Here is a 12,392-nt window from a genome sequence, read left to right on the forward strand (position 1 = left end):
CGGTTTCCGGACATTTTAGCATTTTCCAAAATCAACGCGTTACGTACCACCCAGTAGTAGCGCAGCTGGCTGAGCCACAAAAAGTCGTGCTCGTCGCTGATCCCCTTTTCCACCAGCAAGGCCAGCACATCGCGGGCGTGGACGTCGAGGACCACCAGAGCTCCCAGGGTGACTCGGTTCTGTTTGGACAGCTTGCCCCGCACCAGTTCCACAATGTCGTCAATCTGTCGGTTATTTTGAGCCAGGTAGGCGTCCAGGGCCTGAGAATGAGAAAAATGAGAAAGAGGCTTCCTGTCTAATCCCCCCCCCCCACCCCCCGATGCTAAACAAGGGACTGCTGTGCTTTTGACGCTGTCCGCAGGCTCACCTTCTGCCCTGATTTAATGGCGTCGTGGATATCCTTCGTCCAGTAGACTTGTGAGACGCACAGGACTGCCTGGCCGGGCCACGAGCGCACCCAGTCGATCCGCAAAGCTTTGGGGTACGCAACGATAGCTTCCCCGACGACCTGCGATAGATCGAGGTGAGAAACAAATCGGTCCGGCGCCGGGTGGCGAAAAGGCAGGAAAAAAAAAAAGAAGTGCACCTTATGCAGAGAAGCAATCATGTCGTTCTCCAGTTCCAGAAGCCATTTTTCCACCTGGCCGCGGGCGTTGGGAGTGCAAATGATGTCGACGAGCTGGACTTCTTCTCCCTCGCTGCTCTTCATGTGAGTGATGTCGAGGTCTTCGGTGAAGGTCACGCGAGCGACGCCCTCGAAACACTTTTTCAAGAATGGCTGCACCCTGAGTACAAGCGAAGAAGAGCGTCGTTTCATGGAGAATGCTAATCTATGGAAAATGGAGAGCGTAGACTACAAACGCAAGGAGGACTGGTCACGTGCTAACACGCTAACATTTAACAAGATGGCAACCCGAGTCTGAAAAACCGCATACATGTTGAAGGAATGGCGGAATTTGTTTTTTTTGGGGGAGTTTGGACATTTGTTGTTAAAAACATGGGAAACGTTGGGGAAAAAATGTGTTAGCGTACCATGAATGAGCCGAGCCTTTTGACGACGGCATTGTCTTGTTTACCTCGTGGGGTCTTTGGTCTCGGAGAGGATTTCCAGCAGCTCCTCGTTAGACAGGAAGAAAAAGCGCGGGAAGTAGAGTCGCTTCTTCTCCAAGTAGTTGTTGAGTCCTTTGAGGATCATCTCCAGATGCTCGTTGGACTTCTTTTGCCTGTCCAGCATTTGATTGATTTCGATGACGGCCAACACGTGCTTGTCCTGCCGAGTGGGAAAAAAAAAACGACACCGGACTTTGACATGGCAGCCATGGGAATGTTCCGACAAATTTGGGGCTCTGTATTTTTATAAACCAATAAAGGAATGTGTCCGCTCCATGCGCCACATGCTTATTTTTGAAGGGCGTGAAGTTCTGCCGCCATGAGTGAAATTCCTATTATTATCTATACTGCCGCTTATTTTTTATTTTTTCACACTCTAGGCTCCACTTCCCTAGGGAGAAACCACTCGTCTCGCTCAACCTCAAGATTCGTCGCCAGCTGTTATGGCAAAAGTGCGGGTTGTTTGAAACTGTGGAAAATGGCAGCACTATCTCCAGCACAATGAAAGTAATCAAGTGACTAAAAAAGAAAGCATCTCCTTCATTTTATGATACAAATCCGTGACAAAGACGCATGCTGATAACCGCATTTGTGTTTGGTCTCCCTGTCCCTCGATGGCCTCGTTTTCTTTGCGAGTGGAGATAACGGCGCACCTTCCAGACAAAATCTATCATTTCTATTTGACGCTCAGTCCGAGCTTTCGCCTGAAATTGATGCATCTGGTTTCAGGTCCACTGAGCACGTTTGTTACCCTTTGCAAACTCTTTTGAGGACGGCACCCCGGTGCTGCCGTCACATGTTAGCTTCTCTCGGCTCTCTTGTGTTCGACATCTCAACCTTCAAATCATCACCATATCAAAGTTGCCAAGATGTTGTCGTTGTCATGTCACAAGATTAAAAGCATCACAAGTGTTAAAAAGGTCAGAAGGTTTTCCAGTTGTGCAATTCTAGCACCCTCTGGTGGTTAGTTTATTTGTACAATTTAATTTGAATCAGGCACGTTTTGGCCACCGACATAAAGACCCATGCTAATCAACAGATAAAGGGGAACGTAACATGCTTGAGTTCCTCCACAAATTTTAACTCGATTCACAATGTGCGCATTTATTAGCAAGTAACGGTAAGTGACTCAATATTAAGTTCAGCAGAACACAGCATTGTGAACTACCTAGACGTCGATACTTTGTGCCGCCGAGCCAATGGGAGCACAGCAATAAAATGACTGGCCACGCCCATTTCTTTGTCTTTGGTGTTACTATGTACAAAAACCCAATAAAGTTTTTATACACAAGCTTTTTTCATTAAAATCCGATGGATGTCACCTTCAAGTGGCCGCGTACTGTCGGATTTCTCAGAATCAGATGTATTTTTCGCCGATTTCTTTTCCATACCGTACGCTAATGCTAGAAATGTGATAATAACAAACCACCGCTGCAACCATTTCCGCCATTTTGCATTTGTCTTTTCCTAATACGCCATTTGGCCACCGCTGCATAGACAATTGAAAATAATAATGGGAGCACATCCCATTTTTTCCCCCCCATGAACCTATTTAACTTTAACAATGCCGCATGCCATCACCCACCCTAATGAGATGCCAACCGCCATATTGTTTGCTAAAAGAGTGATGGGGCGCTCTCAATAATGCCGCAATAAGAGCCCGTGATGAATTGCAGGCTCTCTATTACGCACCCACATTTTCACGTGGACAATACTGTGCGACGTGGAGCACAAGTGTGGCACAATGAAAAAGACAAAGATTGCCACGTTGCCCAATCAGCTCAGGCCATTTTCTGCCCCCCCGCCGCGCCACCCCACTATCTGAGGGCTGCATAAAAACACCATTATGGCACATAATGCTTCCATTAATGCATGAGCACTTGGGCTTTCCGCTGACTAAATGCATAAAAACCGAGCTTCTTCCTTATTGTCCTCAACAACAAAAGACAAGTTTGATGAAATCTCTTTATCAGATGGCCATATTGGATCAAACTATACAGCCCATTCGCACCCAATCACGTCTTTGTCTGTGTATCTGGTTTGGCCGAGCTCGGGAATCCATTTTCATTTTGGGTTCCAAAAAAAAGTCACCTTGGCCAAGTTCAAGGCTCATTTGGCTTCCTCAGCAGTCTCGGGGGGTAATGCCTTAACTTTTGTAATTATATCACGTTGAGGCTCTCACGGTGGAATGCAAAGCTTTACTCAGTATATTTGTGGAATTTGATTGCAATGATTGATTGAGTCCAGGAAGGTGTTACAATCCAAGCTGCTGGGTTACCCTAAAAAAAAAAAAATCCCCCAAAAAGAAAATCTGTAAATTCACACTCTTCCCACTACTATTCAAAGCAAGCATGTTTGGTTCATAAAAGACTCTTAAGGGTGAGTGGTCATTCGTATGTGTCCTGCGACTGACTGGCGACCAGTCCAGGGTGTAGCCCATTCGTCAGCAATGAAAGGCTCCGGGTTAACAAGCGTTATGGGGAATCGAACGCTTGGACAGCTTGGGGCTAGCATAGGGAGAAGGGCGATACGGCGCCGTGCGCACTTACCGCAGCAACTTGCTTCATGGTGTCCTTCCAGGTTTTGTCCACATTGGTGAAGCGCCGTCCCTCTTCGGGCATCTGTGCCATGATGTCGGGCGAGCTGAAGATGGGCTCCAGGTAAAGCCACGTGGATTGAACCTTCAGCCACTCGTCCAGGATCTCCTGGAGAAGCAGCAACGTGCCCTCCCAATTGCTGCAAGGATAACAACATCATCTTCACGGCCGGCCAAAGTCCTCCCCTACCTTCGCATCACACATCCGTGAAAGGTGGAAAGCAGACTTTTTAGAGGCGATCTTTTGTCCTCTGCCTATTTCTTTCAAAAAAAAAATCAAATCAAATGAATTTATTTCTGCCCAATGTCCAGAATCCCAACGCCCACACTGAGTTTCTCTGCCCATGACTTGACATACAGGCCGGGTGAAGGTCCACCACTTTCAAGCAACCGCCAAACTACTTCAGACATTGTCACGTGAAAACTAAAAGGTAAGCAGAGATGCATTGAGTGTCATTGGAGGCAACTGGTTAGCGTTAGCTGAGATGCGGCAACAGGTTTGATTGTTGAGTGGGGATCCGTGCATCCTTCCTCCTTTCCCTACTTCCTTCTTCCTTTCATACCAATCCTGGTTTGCTTCCTTCCATCCTTCAACCTGCCTTTCTTGTTTCCTTCCATTAATAGCCATCCTGGATTGCTTCCACGCATTCTTCCCTCCTCCCTTCCTCCCACACCATCCTTACTGCCTCCATCCCATCCATTTAACTCATTCAGTAGCAGCCAATTCTGGACCAAGTCTGAAAAGACGTTTAAAAACGTCTTTGGGAGTGAATGAGTTAAGAGATGCGGCATATACGCCATTTGACTCGCCAGCGTGTTTGTGGGTCTTACCGTATCTCCACCTCGAAAGGCTTGATGAAGGGCGAGCCCTTCATGGTCTGCGTCTTGACTATGTGGTCGTCCAGCAGCATCTGCACCTCGTCCACCGACGATAGGATGCTGGTTCCCGTCTCGCGATAGGGAAGAAGCTTGAAGGTAATGTCGGCCCATTCGCCGGTCATCTTCTCCAGGGCCTTCTCCAAGGAGTACTCCTTGCTGGCAGACTCGCTGACGCCTTCAAACTCGGTCAGGAACTCCTCCATTTTCAGGGACAGGAAGTGGGACATGTTGGCGGACTCTTCGTCCGTCGTGCTGAGGGGTTTGCCCGAGATTTCGCTCAGCGTTTCCCAGTGGCGCGGACGCAAGCCTGGATTACAGAGGACCTGAATAGAAAAAACAACAACAACTGTAGAAAGGACCTTGGTCAAAGGTGTGAGGGGGGGGGGGGGGACCAGGTTTTTAACCTGTATTGAATTTACACTACGGGCTGACTTCCTTCCTTCCTTCTTTCCTTCCTTCCTTCCTTCCTTCCTTCCTTCCTTCCTCCCTCACCATCCTTACTGCCTCCATCCCATCCATTTACACTACGGGCTGACTTCCTTCCTTCCTTCCTTCCTTCCTTCCTTCCTTCCTTCCTTCCTTCCTTCCTTCCTTCCTTCCTCACCATCCTTACTGCCTCCATCCCATCCATTTACACTACGGGCTGACTTCCTTCCTTCCTTCCTTCCTTCCTTCCTTCCTTCCTTCCTTCCTTCCTTCCTTCCTTCCTTCCTTCCTCACCATCCTTACTGCCTCCATCCCATCCATTTACACTACGGGCTGACTTCCTTCCTTCCTTCCTTCCTTCCTTCCTTCCTTCCTTCCTTCCTTCCTTCCTTCCTTCCTTCCTTCCTTCCTTCCTTCCTTCCTCACCATCCTTACTGCCTCCAAACAACAACAAAACAACAACAACTGTACAGAGGACCTTGGTCAAAGGTGTGAGGGGGGGGGGACCAGGTTTTTAACCTGTATTGAATTTACACTACGGGCTGACTTCTCTTTCCAACTTTTTTCATTTGCGTGCAGCGGAACAGCTAAGTGCAGCTTCACCGTGTTTACTTTCAACTCTGGGCTCCATTCATTGAGCCAAGTCGGCAGACCTCAGAGCCCGACTGGGTTTATATTCAAAATACAAACTAACAAACCTGCTCTGAAAATGAATACCAACATTTAAAAGTCAAAGCCAAACTAGAAACTCAAATAAAAATTCCCCAAAGTGGTCTAAGCCTGCCGGTTGTCGCCTCACCTGCACCATGGGCACATCCTTTTTGAAGACCTCCACCTTCTCCTTCATGATGGTGGCCAGACCCAAAGCGTTGGGCACATCCACAAAGCCTTTCTCCAGCTTATACAACGAACGCCAGTAGTTGCTGACATCTCCTTCGATCTGAAAGGCGCACGAAATGACAGAATTTCACAAAGGGGCCTTTTTCGGTGCCCTTTTGAGAGACGCACGTCACCTTGTCCGGGTTGACGCCAGACAGCGGCCCGAAGAGCCACTGCTCGTAATTGGTCAGGAAGTCGTTGGACGTTTCGTACAGCCGCAGGAAAGGCGTCAGCTTGTCCTGAGTCTTTTTGCGCAGTGGGTATTGCGAGGAGGGCCAGTCGAACGCTTCCTCTTCCAAGTTGAATTCGTTGATCTGTTTACAAGAATAAGAAAAAAAATCCACAGATGATGTTGATGTTGAGCGTCATGTTTTGCGCCGTTTCTGAAAAGGTGTCACTAAAGGCAGGCCTGGATAGGAAAGTAGTCAATCGATTGGGTGGTCAAGTTGTACATTGCGAGGTCAGCTTTGTTAAACTGTGGTGTTGTTGACACAAAGTCTTAATGAAGGTTGGGAAACGCTCAGTACTGACTAGATGTGGGGCACAAGCAAGCCGGTGAGCTCATTCTCGAGCCAATGCCGCTCTCTTCAGGCAAGGTTGCAAAACAGCACCGCTAAATGGAGCAATGGGAATGAGTTTGAAGTCGATTTTCAAGCCCGTGGCAACAAAGTGCGCTGGACTTGCAGACTCTCTCTCAGCAGACCTTCTGACCAATGAGGTTGACCTCAAGGGTAGACAGTACATGGTAGTTATGCTGAATTCAGGTTGGGATTATGTGGTGCTCCCAAGAGCCTTCGTGTGTGCAATTTTTTTTGGGGGGGGTTATGATTACCCGTTCTATGGCAGCGTCCAGTTTGGAATTGAGAGCCTGGGCCTTTTTGAGGTACTTGCTGAGATCCTCCAGGTCGCCAAAACTCGTAAACTCCTCCACTTGGACACTGTACGTCTCCAGTTCCTCCTCAAAGAGCTCGCGGAACAACTGCAATCATCAAACGCAGATGTGTTGGCAAATTCACTTGTAAGTACTGACTCTTATTTAGATGCTATTCCTAGCTCATGAAATCATTTATTTGGTTTATTTTAAATGATAAAATATATACATATATTTATTTTTTAAATGTTTCATTTTTATGAAACAATTAGTTCATAAATTACAGATAATAAAAAAACTTTACATTTTAATACACTGTTAAACCTAGTAAAAAAAAATATTTTAAAATTGATAAAATAATTGGTTAACTTATTAGAAATTAGAAAAAGGCTCATCTGTACATTTGAAAACTCCGATGCGCAAAAAAAGATGGCCGAACTCGATTTTAGAACGTTTTTTTTGGCCTTGCTCATTTTCAGTCCGAGGTTTACGGAACCTAAAGTGAGGATCAACCTTGAGGCTGTTCTGATATTGCGTGGTCTTCTCCGAGACGATCTGGTCGTGCTCCTCGAAGATGGTGGGCAGCCGCCCGAGCCACTGGATCGTCTTTCTGTTGAGCTCCATGTCGGCCGGCGACAGCGACACAAAGTCGATCAGGGAGCACAGCTGCATGTTGGAGTTGGCCAACCTTTGCTCAAGCTGCGGCAGGTCCGTGATCTTCACTTTATTCACAAAGGCCTGGCGAGGGGACGGGGAACATTTGGCGATATTTACACCCACGCACGTATCAAACTTTGATGCCATGTTCCGTCGAGGATACGATTTGGGCCAATTCTGCAGTACAGGGTCATGTTCCAGACCCCTAAAATGTATTCAGTTTTTGCGGTATGGACACGCTCGGATGCGTCGACTAGTTTATAGCTACGTTGAGGCTCCCAAAAAGGTCATCGAGAACAAAACACCAATTTCGTGTCGATACCTTCAACTCCATCAGTGAGTGCGTGTCAGGCGGCGTGCTCAGTGCCCTCTCGGCGATCTTTTCAAATTCATTGCAAAGCCTATGGAATCAAGAAAACATATGAAAACGTATGAGAAAAGTTGCACTTCTTTTTTTTTTAATGATGTCATATTTTTTGACAAAGCCATCTGTTGTTGATAGGACTACGTTACTTTGGGCGAGAGGCCAGATACACCCCGGAATGGTTGACGGCCAAGTTCAAGGCACAAGTACACCAAAAAAAAATAATAATAATAATATCCATCCATCCATCATCTACCGCTTATCCGGGGCCGGGTCGCGGGGGCAACAGCTTTAGCAGGGAAGCCCAGACTTCCCTCTTCCTAGCTACTTCCAGCTCTCCCCGGGGGATCCCGAGTCGTTCCCAGGCAAGCTGGGTGACATAGTCTCTCCAGCGTGTCCTGGGTCTTCCTCGGGGTGTCCTCCCGGTGGGACATGACCGGAACACCTCACCGGGGAGGCGCTCAGGAGGCATCCGAATCAGATGCCCAAGCCACCTCATCTGGCTCCTCTCGATGTGAGAGGTCGGTACGCCTCTCGATGTCAGATAATAATAATAATCCAACATAACTTTTGGTGAGTCAAACGCAGGTCACACATGGACAAAAAAAATAAAAACAGTTTCACTTTCAAATATGAATAATTTTGTTATTTTTCAATGAGGCTACCGTGGGTATTTGTTAAACCAGGGCGAAAACCGTCGTATCGCCCATTCACACGTGCAAACTTGGCATGGGAAATGCCGTCGCCCAGATACGAACCCCGTAACCCAGGAAGGGGCTTTTTGAGAGGCGGGCACGTGCGCTAATCACTCTAGCGACAGAACCGCTAGCAGTGAGCTAATGATTCCCACATGTGAATTTTTGCCAAACCAACTGACGCCGTGTTGATGTCTTGATGGCCCTGGAGCATCCGTGAAACCAGTTTCTGCTGGAGGTCCGTGGCGCGCTTCACCAAGGCCTGAATGAGCTTGTGGGCCTGGACCTCAAACATGCCAAGACTGACCACCTAAAGCAGGACGCCAGCACCAGAGCGTGAGTCCTTTTTAGCGTGACTTAATCGAAAAGAATTCCCTCACTCACGTACTCAGCATACCTTGCGCGAGGTGTACTGAATCTGGTCGATGAGTTGCTGGTAGTTGATCACCTCCGTCATGAGCTCCTGGAAGGTGTGTTCCTCCCCCAGGAAACGCTCCATGGCCTCCTCCGCCTCCTTGTTCACCAAGGTGCTGTATTTGTCGTACTCGTGGATGTACGCCACGGGCTTCACGTATTCTTCCTGGATGACCCTGCGAACCTCCGTCTCCTGGGCCTCGATGATCTCTGGTAGGATGACCGGTTTCAGGGTCTCCCCGGAGCTACTTGACTGGGAGGAGAGGCGAAAAAGAGGAAAATGAAAGAGAATTCCCATCGAGGAGCAGCTATGAAATTTTGTCTGCTTCAAACCCAGTTGGCCGACATCATCAAAAATTGACATTTCGTAAACTGTCAAAGCATATCAATAATCAATTTAGTTCGAGTTCGAGCGTGGTTTTTTTCCCCCTCTCCCTACCCAGTGTTTTCGTTTCTGAACTCTGACTGTAAATTTCCCCATTGCGGGACATATCTTAATCTTAATCTTTTAATTTGTTGTCTGTAATATCAATAACCTCAAAAACTAGAGCCAATTCAAAGAAAGTCATATTCGGACTAAGCAGCCTCAAAAAAATGCCATCAAAAGGGGCTGCCTGTAGCTTTCATTTGTATTTTTACATTTGTATGATCCATTGCTCAATCACGAGAGTTGTCACTGGAAAAAAAACCCAAAATAGTAACAAAATAATCTTTTGCAACAGCCTCACTTACCGCTACCCATTCTGCGTAGAGTTTGGTTTCCACGCGTGGAAGCAAGGTGACGGACCTGAGCATGAACTCGTAGACATTAAGCAGAATATCTTCAAAGGATTTCAGGTCTGGCTCCAATGTGATCTCCCGATCTTCCAGGATCAGAAAAAGCACAAATCCCGAGTGGCCAAAGGTCTGCTCTGAGTCCTGAGACAAGACAGCCGATCAGGAACCGCGGCACGAATGTGTCCAGTTAACTGAAGCAAATGTCCTTACAGGATTGGGACAAATGAGCCTGGTGTAGTCACTCATGGAGTCCAAGACCAGGTTCTGCAGCTGGATGGCCATTAGCGTAGCGGCGCAGTTAAAGAAAGACTGCAGCTTGTCCATGTGGCTTTGAGGGGGCACCAGTTTGCGCCGACCCCCGTGGTAGTAAATGTTGTGCACTTCGGGAAGCCATCTACGTCAGCAAATGACAGCGAGTGACCGAAAAAAGAAAGGGCCGCTTTTGCACAAGTGTGTGAAAAGTCTCTTAAATTGGGAATTTTCATTCTGAAAAGTGGACATGACGGGAGAGGGGGGGGGTCTTCAAAGGGTTGCAACGTGAAAAGGCAATGTGCCTAAAAGCGCATTTAAATTGTCCTAAGACCCTGCTCACAAACTGTTCCTAGCGTTCATGACCCAAAGCGATGTTTCCCAATGAAATGAATGATAACCGAAGTAATCCGTGCCGAGGTCATACCTCTGTAACATTTCTTGTTTTTCTTGGCCTTTCAATTGGAATGGTTCAGATATGTCGAAAATGTGTAACGCTGAGGTAATTACAGGGGAAGCATCTGGAGAAGTTGCTAAAGAGCGGTTCCAGATTTTGCGGCCTTCCTTCAGCATTCTCGCGCAATTTTGACACCAAATGCCTTCATCTCGTTGTGATGGTCTTGCTCACTTGTTCTGAAGGGTTCCTCGAACGTTACCAATCTGACCGTTGGCATTTTGCTGAAATACCGACAACTCCATCGACTCGGTTCTGCTCCGGAGTTCAGCCGTATCGATCAAACGCAAATCTCTGCGGGAAAATCTTAGTTTTAATGTCAAGTCATCATGAGCGGCATGTTCCGGGTAATGCAAACCTGTACGTGGTGTTCCACAGGTTAAGCACCTGCTGCATGGTGGGGTTGAAGGAGTGCAGCCAGTTGTTCATGCGCTTGCGCGCAAACACAAAGGACTCCTTCCATGCTTTGGGCACGCGCACCAACCTGCGATGAACGACGGGTGGATTCAGTGGGTCCTTTCAATCAGTCACGAGCTCAAAACGGAAGGTGAGATGAACGTACTCCAGTCGGTGAAGAGGAAGATCTTTCACAGAGTCCTCGTCCGCTTCCTCCGGATCACAGAACGTGTATTTCACTAAAAGAAGGAAAGATGGATCCGTGCGTGAAAGTGAACAGGAAGTGAGTGAGCCGTTTTGGTGAGCACAGGAGTGAGTCAACGCTTACGGATCGCCGTCTTGATGCTGAGCAAGTAGTCCTCCCTGACTTCATCAAGCAGAATGTTGAGCATTTCGTTCTGGCTCTTCAGGTGACCGGGGACCTTCCCCGTGATGTTCTTCACCCAAGAGTCTTGGAGAGGGGTGAGATTCTCCAGGTTGATGCCGTTTTGAATGTAATGGTAATATTTCTGCAAACCAACATGAACAAAATCGGCGCCTGTGAGGACAGTATTAGGACAACGGATTTTATTATTGATCAAGTATGCTATGTGTGATCTCTTCGGCTGGATTTGCACTAATCCAACTGAGGTGGAATGGATGGATCAAAGATAAACAGAGAAACGCTGATGGTGTGGCCACCATCCCACTATGACTTTAACCCCATTCAGAACCCATTTTGTACAGTGTGTGGGTGTGGGTGTGGGTGTATGCACACGCGCATATCACCTTTTCAAAATCACTCTTGGAAGGGTCGTCATCCTCTCCCGGCTGTTGCTGCGCGTGCTGACTAAAAAAAACAAGATTTTTGGAGTTTGTCACCATCTTCTGACATTTCTACATTTTTAGAAGGAACACAACAAACTCAAACAGCAAATAACTGATGATGGGTTCCACAGAGAAAAAATAGATATATAAATATTTGATTTTACATAGGCGGCCCGGTAAACAGTGGTTAGCACGTTGGCTTCACAGTGCAGAGGTACCGGGTTCGATTCCAGCTCCGGCCTCCCTGTGTGGAGTTTGCATGTTCTCCCCGTGGGTTTTCTCCGGGTGCTCCGGTTTCCTCCCACATTCCAAAAATATGCATGGCAGGCTGATTGAACACTCTGAATTGTCCCTAGGTGTGAGTGTGAGTGCGAATGGTTGTTCGTCTCTGTGTGCCCTGCGATTGGCTGGCAACCGATTCAGGGTGTCCCCCGCTTACTGCCCGGAAACAGCTGGGATAGGCTCCTAGTGAGGATCAAGCGGCTCGGAAGATGGATGGATGGATGGATGGATGATTTTACATATCTGCGGTTCGGCACTGGCGGATTCCCAAATTCGAAGTGTGGATCAGCTGTAGCAACCCACAAAATGGCGGGCACTCACAACTAACTTGTATCAGAAATGATATGTACAATGACTCATATAAGAAATTAAAACAACTTACCATATGTATTTCACCAGACTTTTCCGCAGGCTGCGGCGTTTTTTAATCGGGAGCATGCGGTCCTGGTTTGAGGGTTTTTGCATGAGATTCGGACATTTGCCGAGACTTGCAATAGAGTCTGTTTCTCCACCTATGGTGTCGACACACGCTACCA

At 47.6% G+C, this 12,392-nt stretch overlaps 1 protein-coding gene and 1 long non-coding RNA gene across 2 annotated transcripts in view; one reads left to right on the forward strand and one right to left on the reverse strand.

Moving 5' to 3' along the window:
- The window catches only part of LOC127611429 (uncharacterized), a 159,658-nt gene that overhangs the window by 120,270 nt on the left and 26,996 nt on the right, over positions 1 to 12,392 (forward strand). The gene's annotated exons all lie outside the window — the stretch shown is intronic.
- The window catches only part of dnah7 (dynein, axonemal, heavy chain 7), a 45,537-nt gene that overhangs the window by 30,801 nt on the left and 2,344 nt on the right, over positions 1 to 12,392 (reverse strand). Inside the window, exons 3-23 of the mRNA XM_052081897.1 lie at positions 12,239 to 12,386; positions 11,536 to 11,596; positions 11,096 to 11,276; positions 10,934 to 11,006; positions 10,730 to 10,855; positions 10,546 to 10,665; positions 9,879 to 10,062; positions 9,624 to 9,809; positions 8,875 to 9,144; positions 8,660 to 8,787; positions 7,741 to 7,819; positions 7,275 to 7,499; positions 6,723 to 6,869; positions 6,025 to 6,204; positions 5,811 to 5,951; positions 4,538 to 4,908; positions 3,660 to 3,846; positions 1,077 to 1,270; positions 587 to 785; positions 368 to 508; positions 48 to 260 (exon numbers count right to left, since the gene is read on the reverse strand). Of these exons, the coding sequence (XP_051937857.1) occupies positions 48 to 260; positions 368 to 508; positions 587 to 785; positions 1,077 to 1,270; positions 3,660 to 3,846; positions 4,538 to 4,908; positions 5,811 to 5,951; positions 6,025 to 6,204; positions 6,723 to 6,869; positions 7,275 to 7,499; positions 7,741 to 7,819; positions 8,660 to 8,787; positions 8,875 to 9,144; positions 9,624 to 9,809; positions 9,879 to 10,062; positions 10,546 to 10,665; positions 10,730 to 10,855; positions 10,934 to 11,006; positions 11,096 to 11,276; positions 11,536 to 11,596; positions 12,239 to 12,386 (3,554 nt within the window). The remainder of the gene's footprint in view (positions 1 to 47; positions 261 to 367; positions 509 to 586; positions 786 to 1,076; positions 1,271 to 3,659; positions 3,847 to 4,537; positions 4,909 to 5,810; positions 5,952 to 6,024; positions 6,205 to 6,722; positions 6,870 to 7,274; positions 7,500 to 7,740; positions 7,820 to 8,659; positions 8,788 to 8,874; positions 9,145 to 9,623; positions 9,810 to 9,878; positions 10,063 to 10,545; positions 10,666 to 10,729; positions 10,856 to 10,933; positions 11,007 to 11,095; positions 11,277 to 11,535; positions 11,597 to 12,238; positions 12,387 to 12,392) is intronic.

The sequence above is a fragment of the Hippocampus zosterae genome, chromosome 12 (genome assembly GCF_025434085.1).
Source record: "Hippocampus zosterae strain Florida chromosome 12, ASM2543408v3, whole genome shotgun sequence".
Taxonomy (NCBI): domain Eukaryota; kingdom Metazoa; phylum Chordata; class Actinopteri; order Syngnathiformes; family Syngnathidae; genus Hippocampus; species Hippocampus zosterae.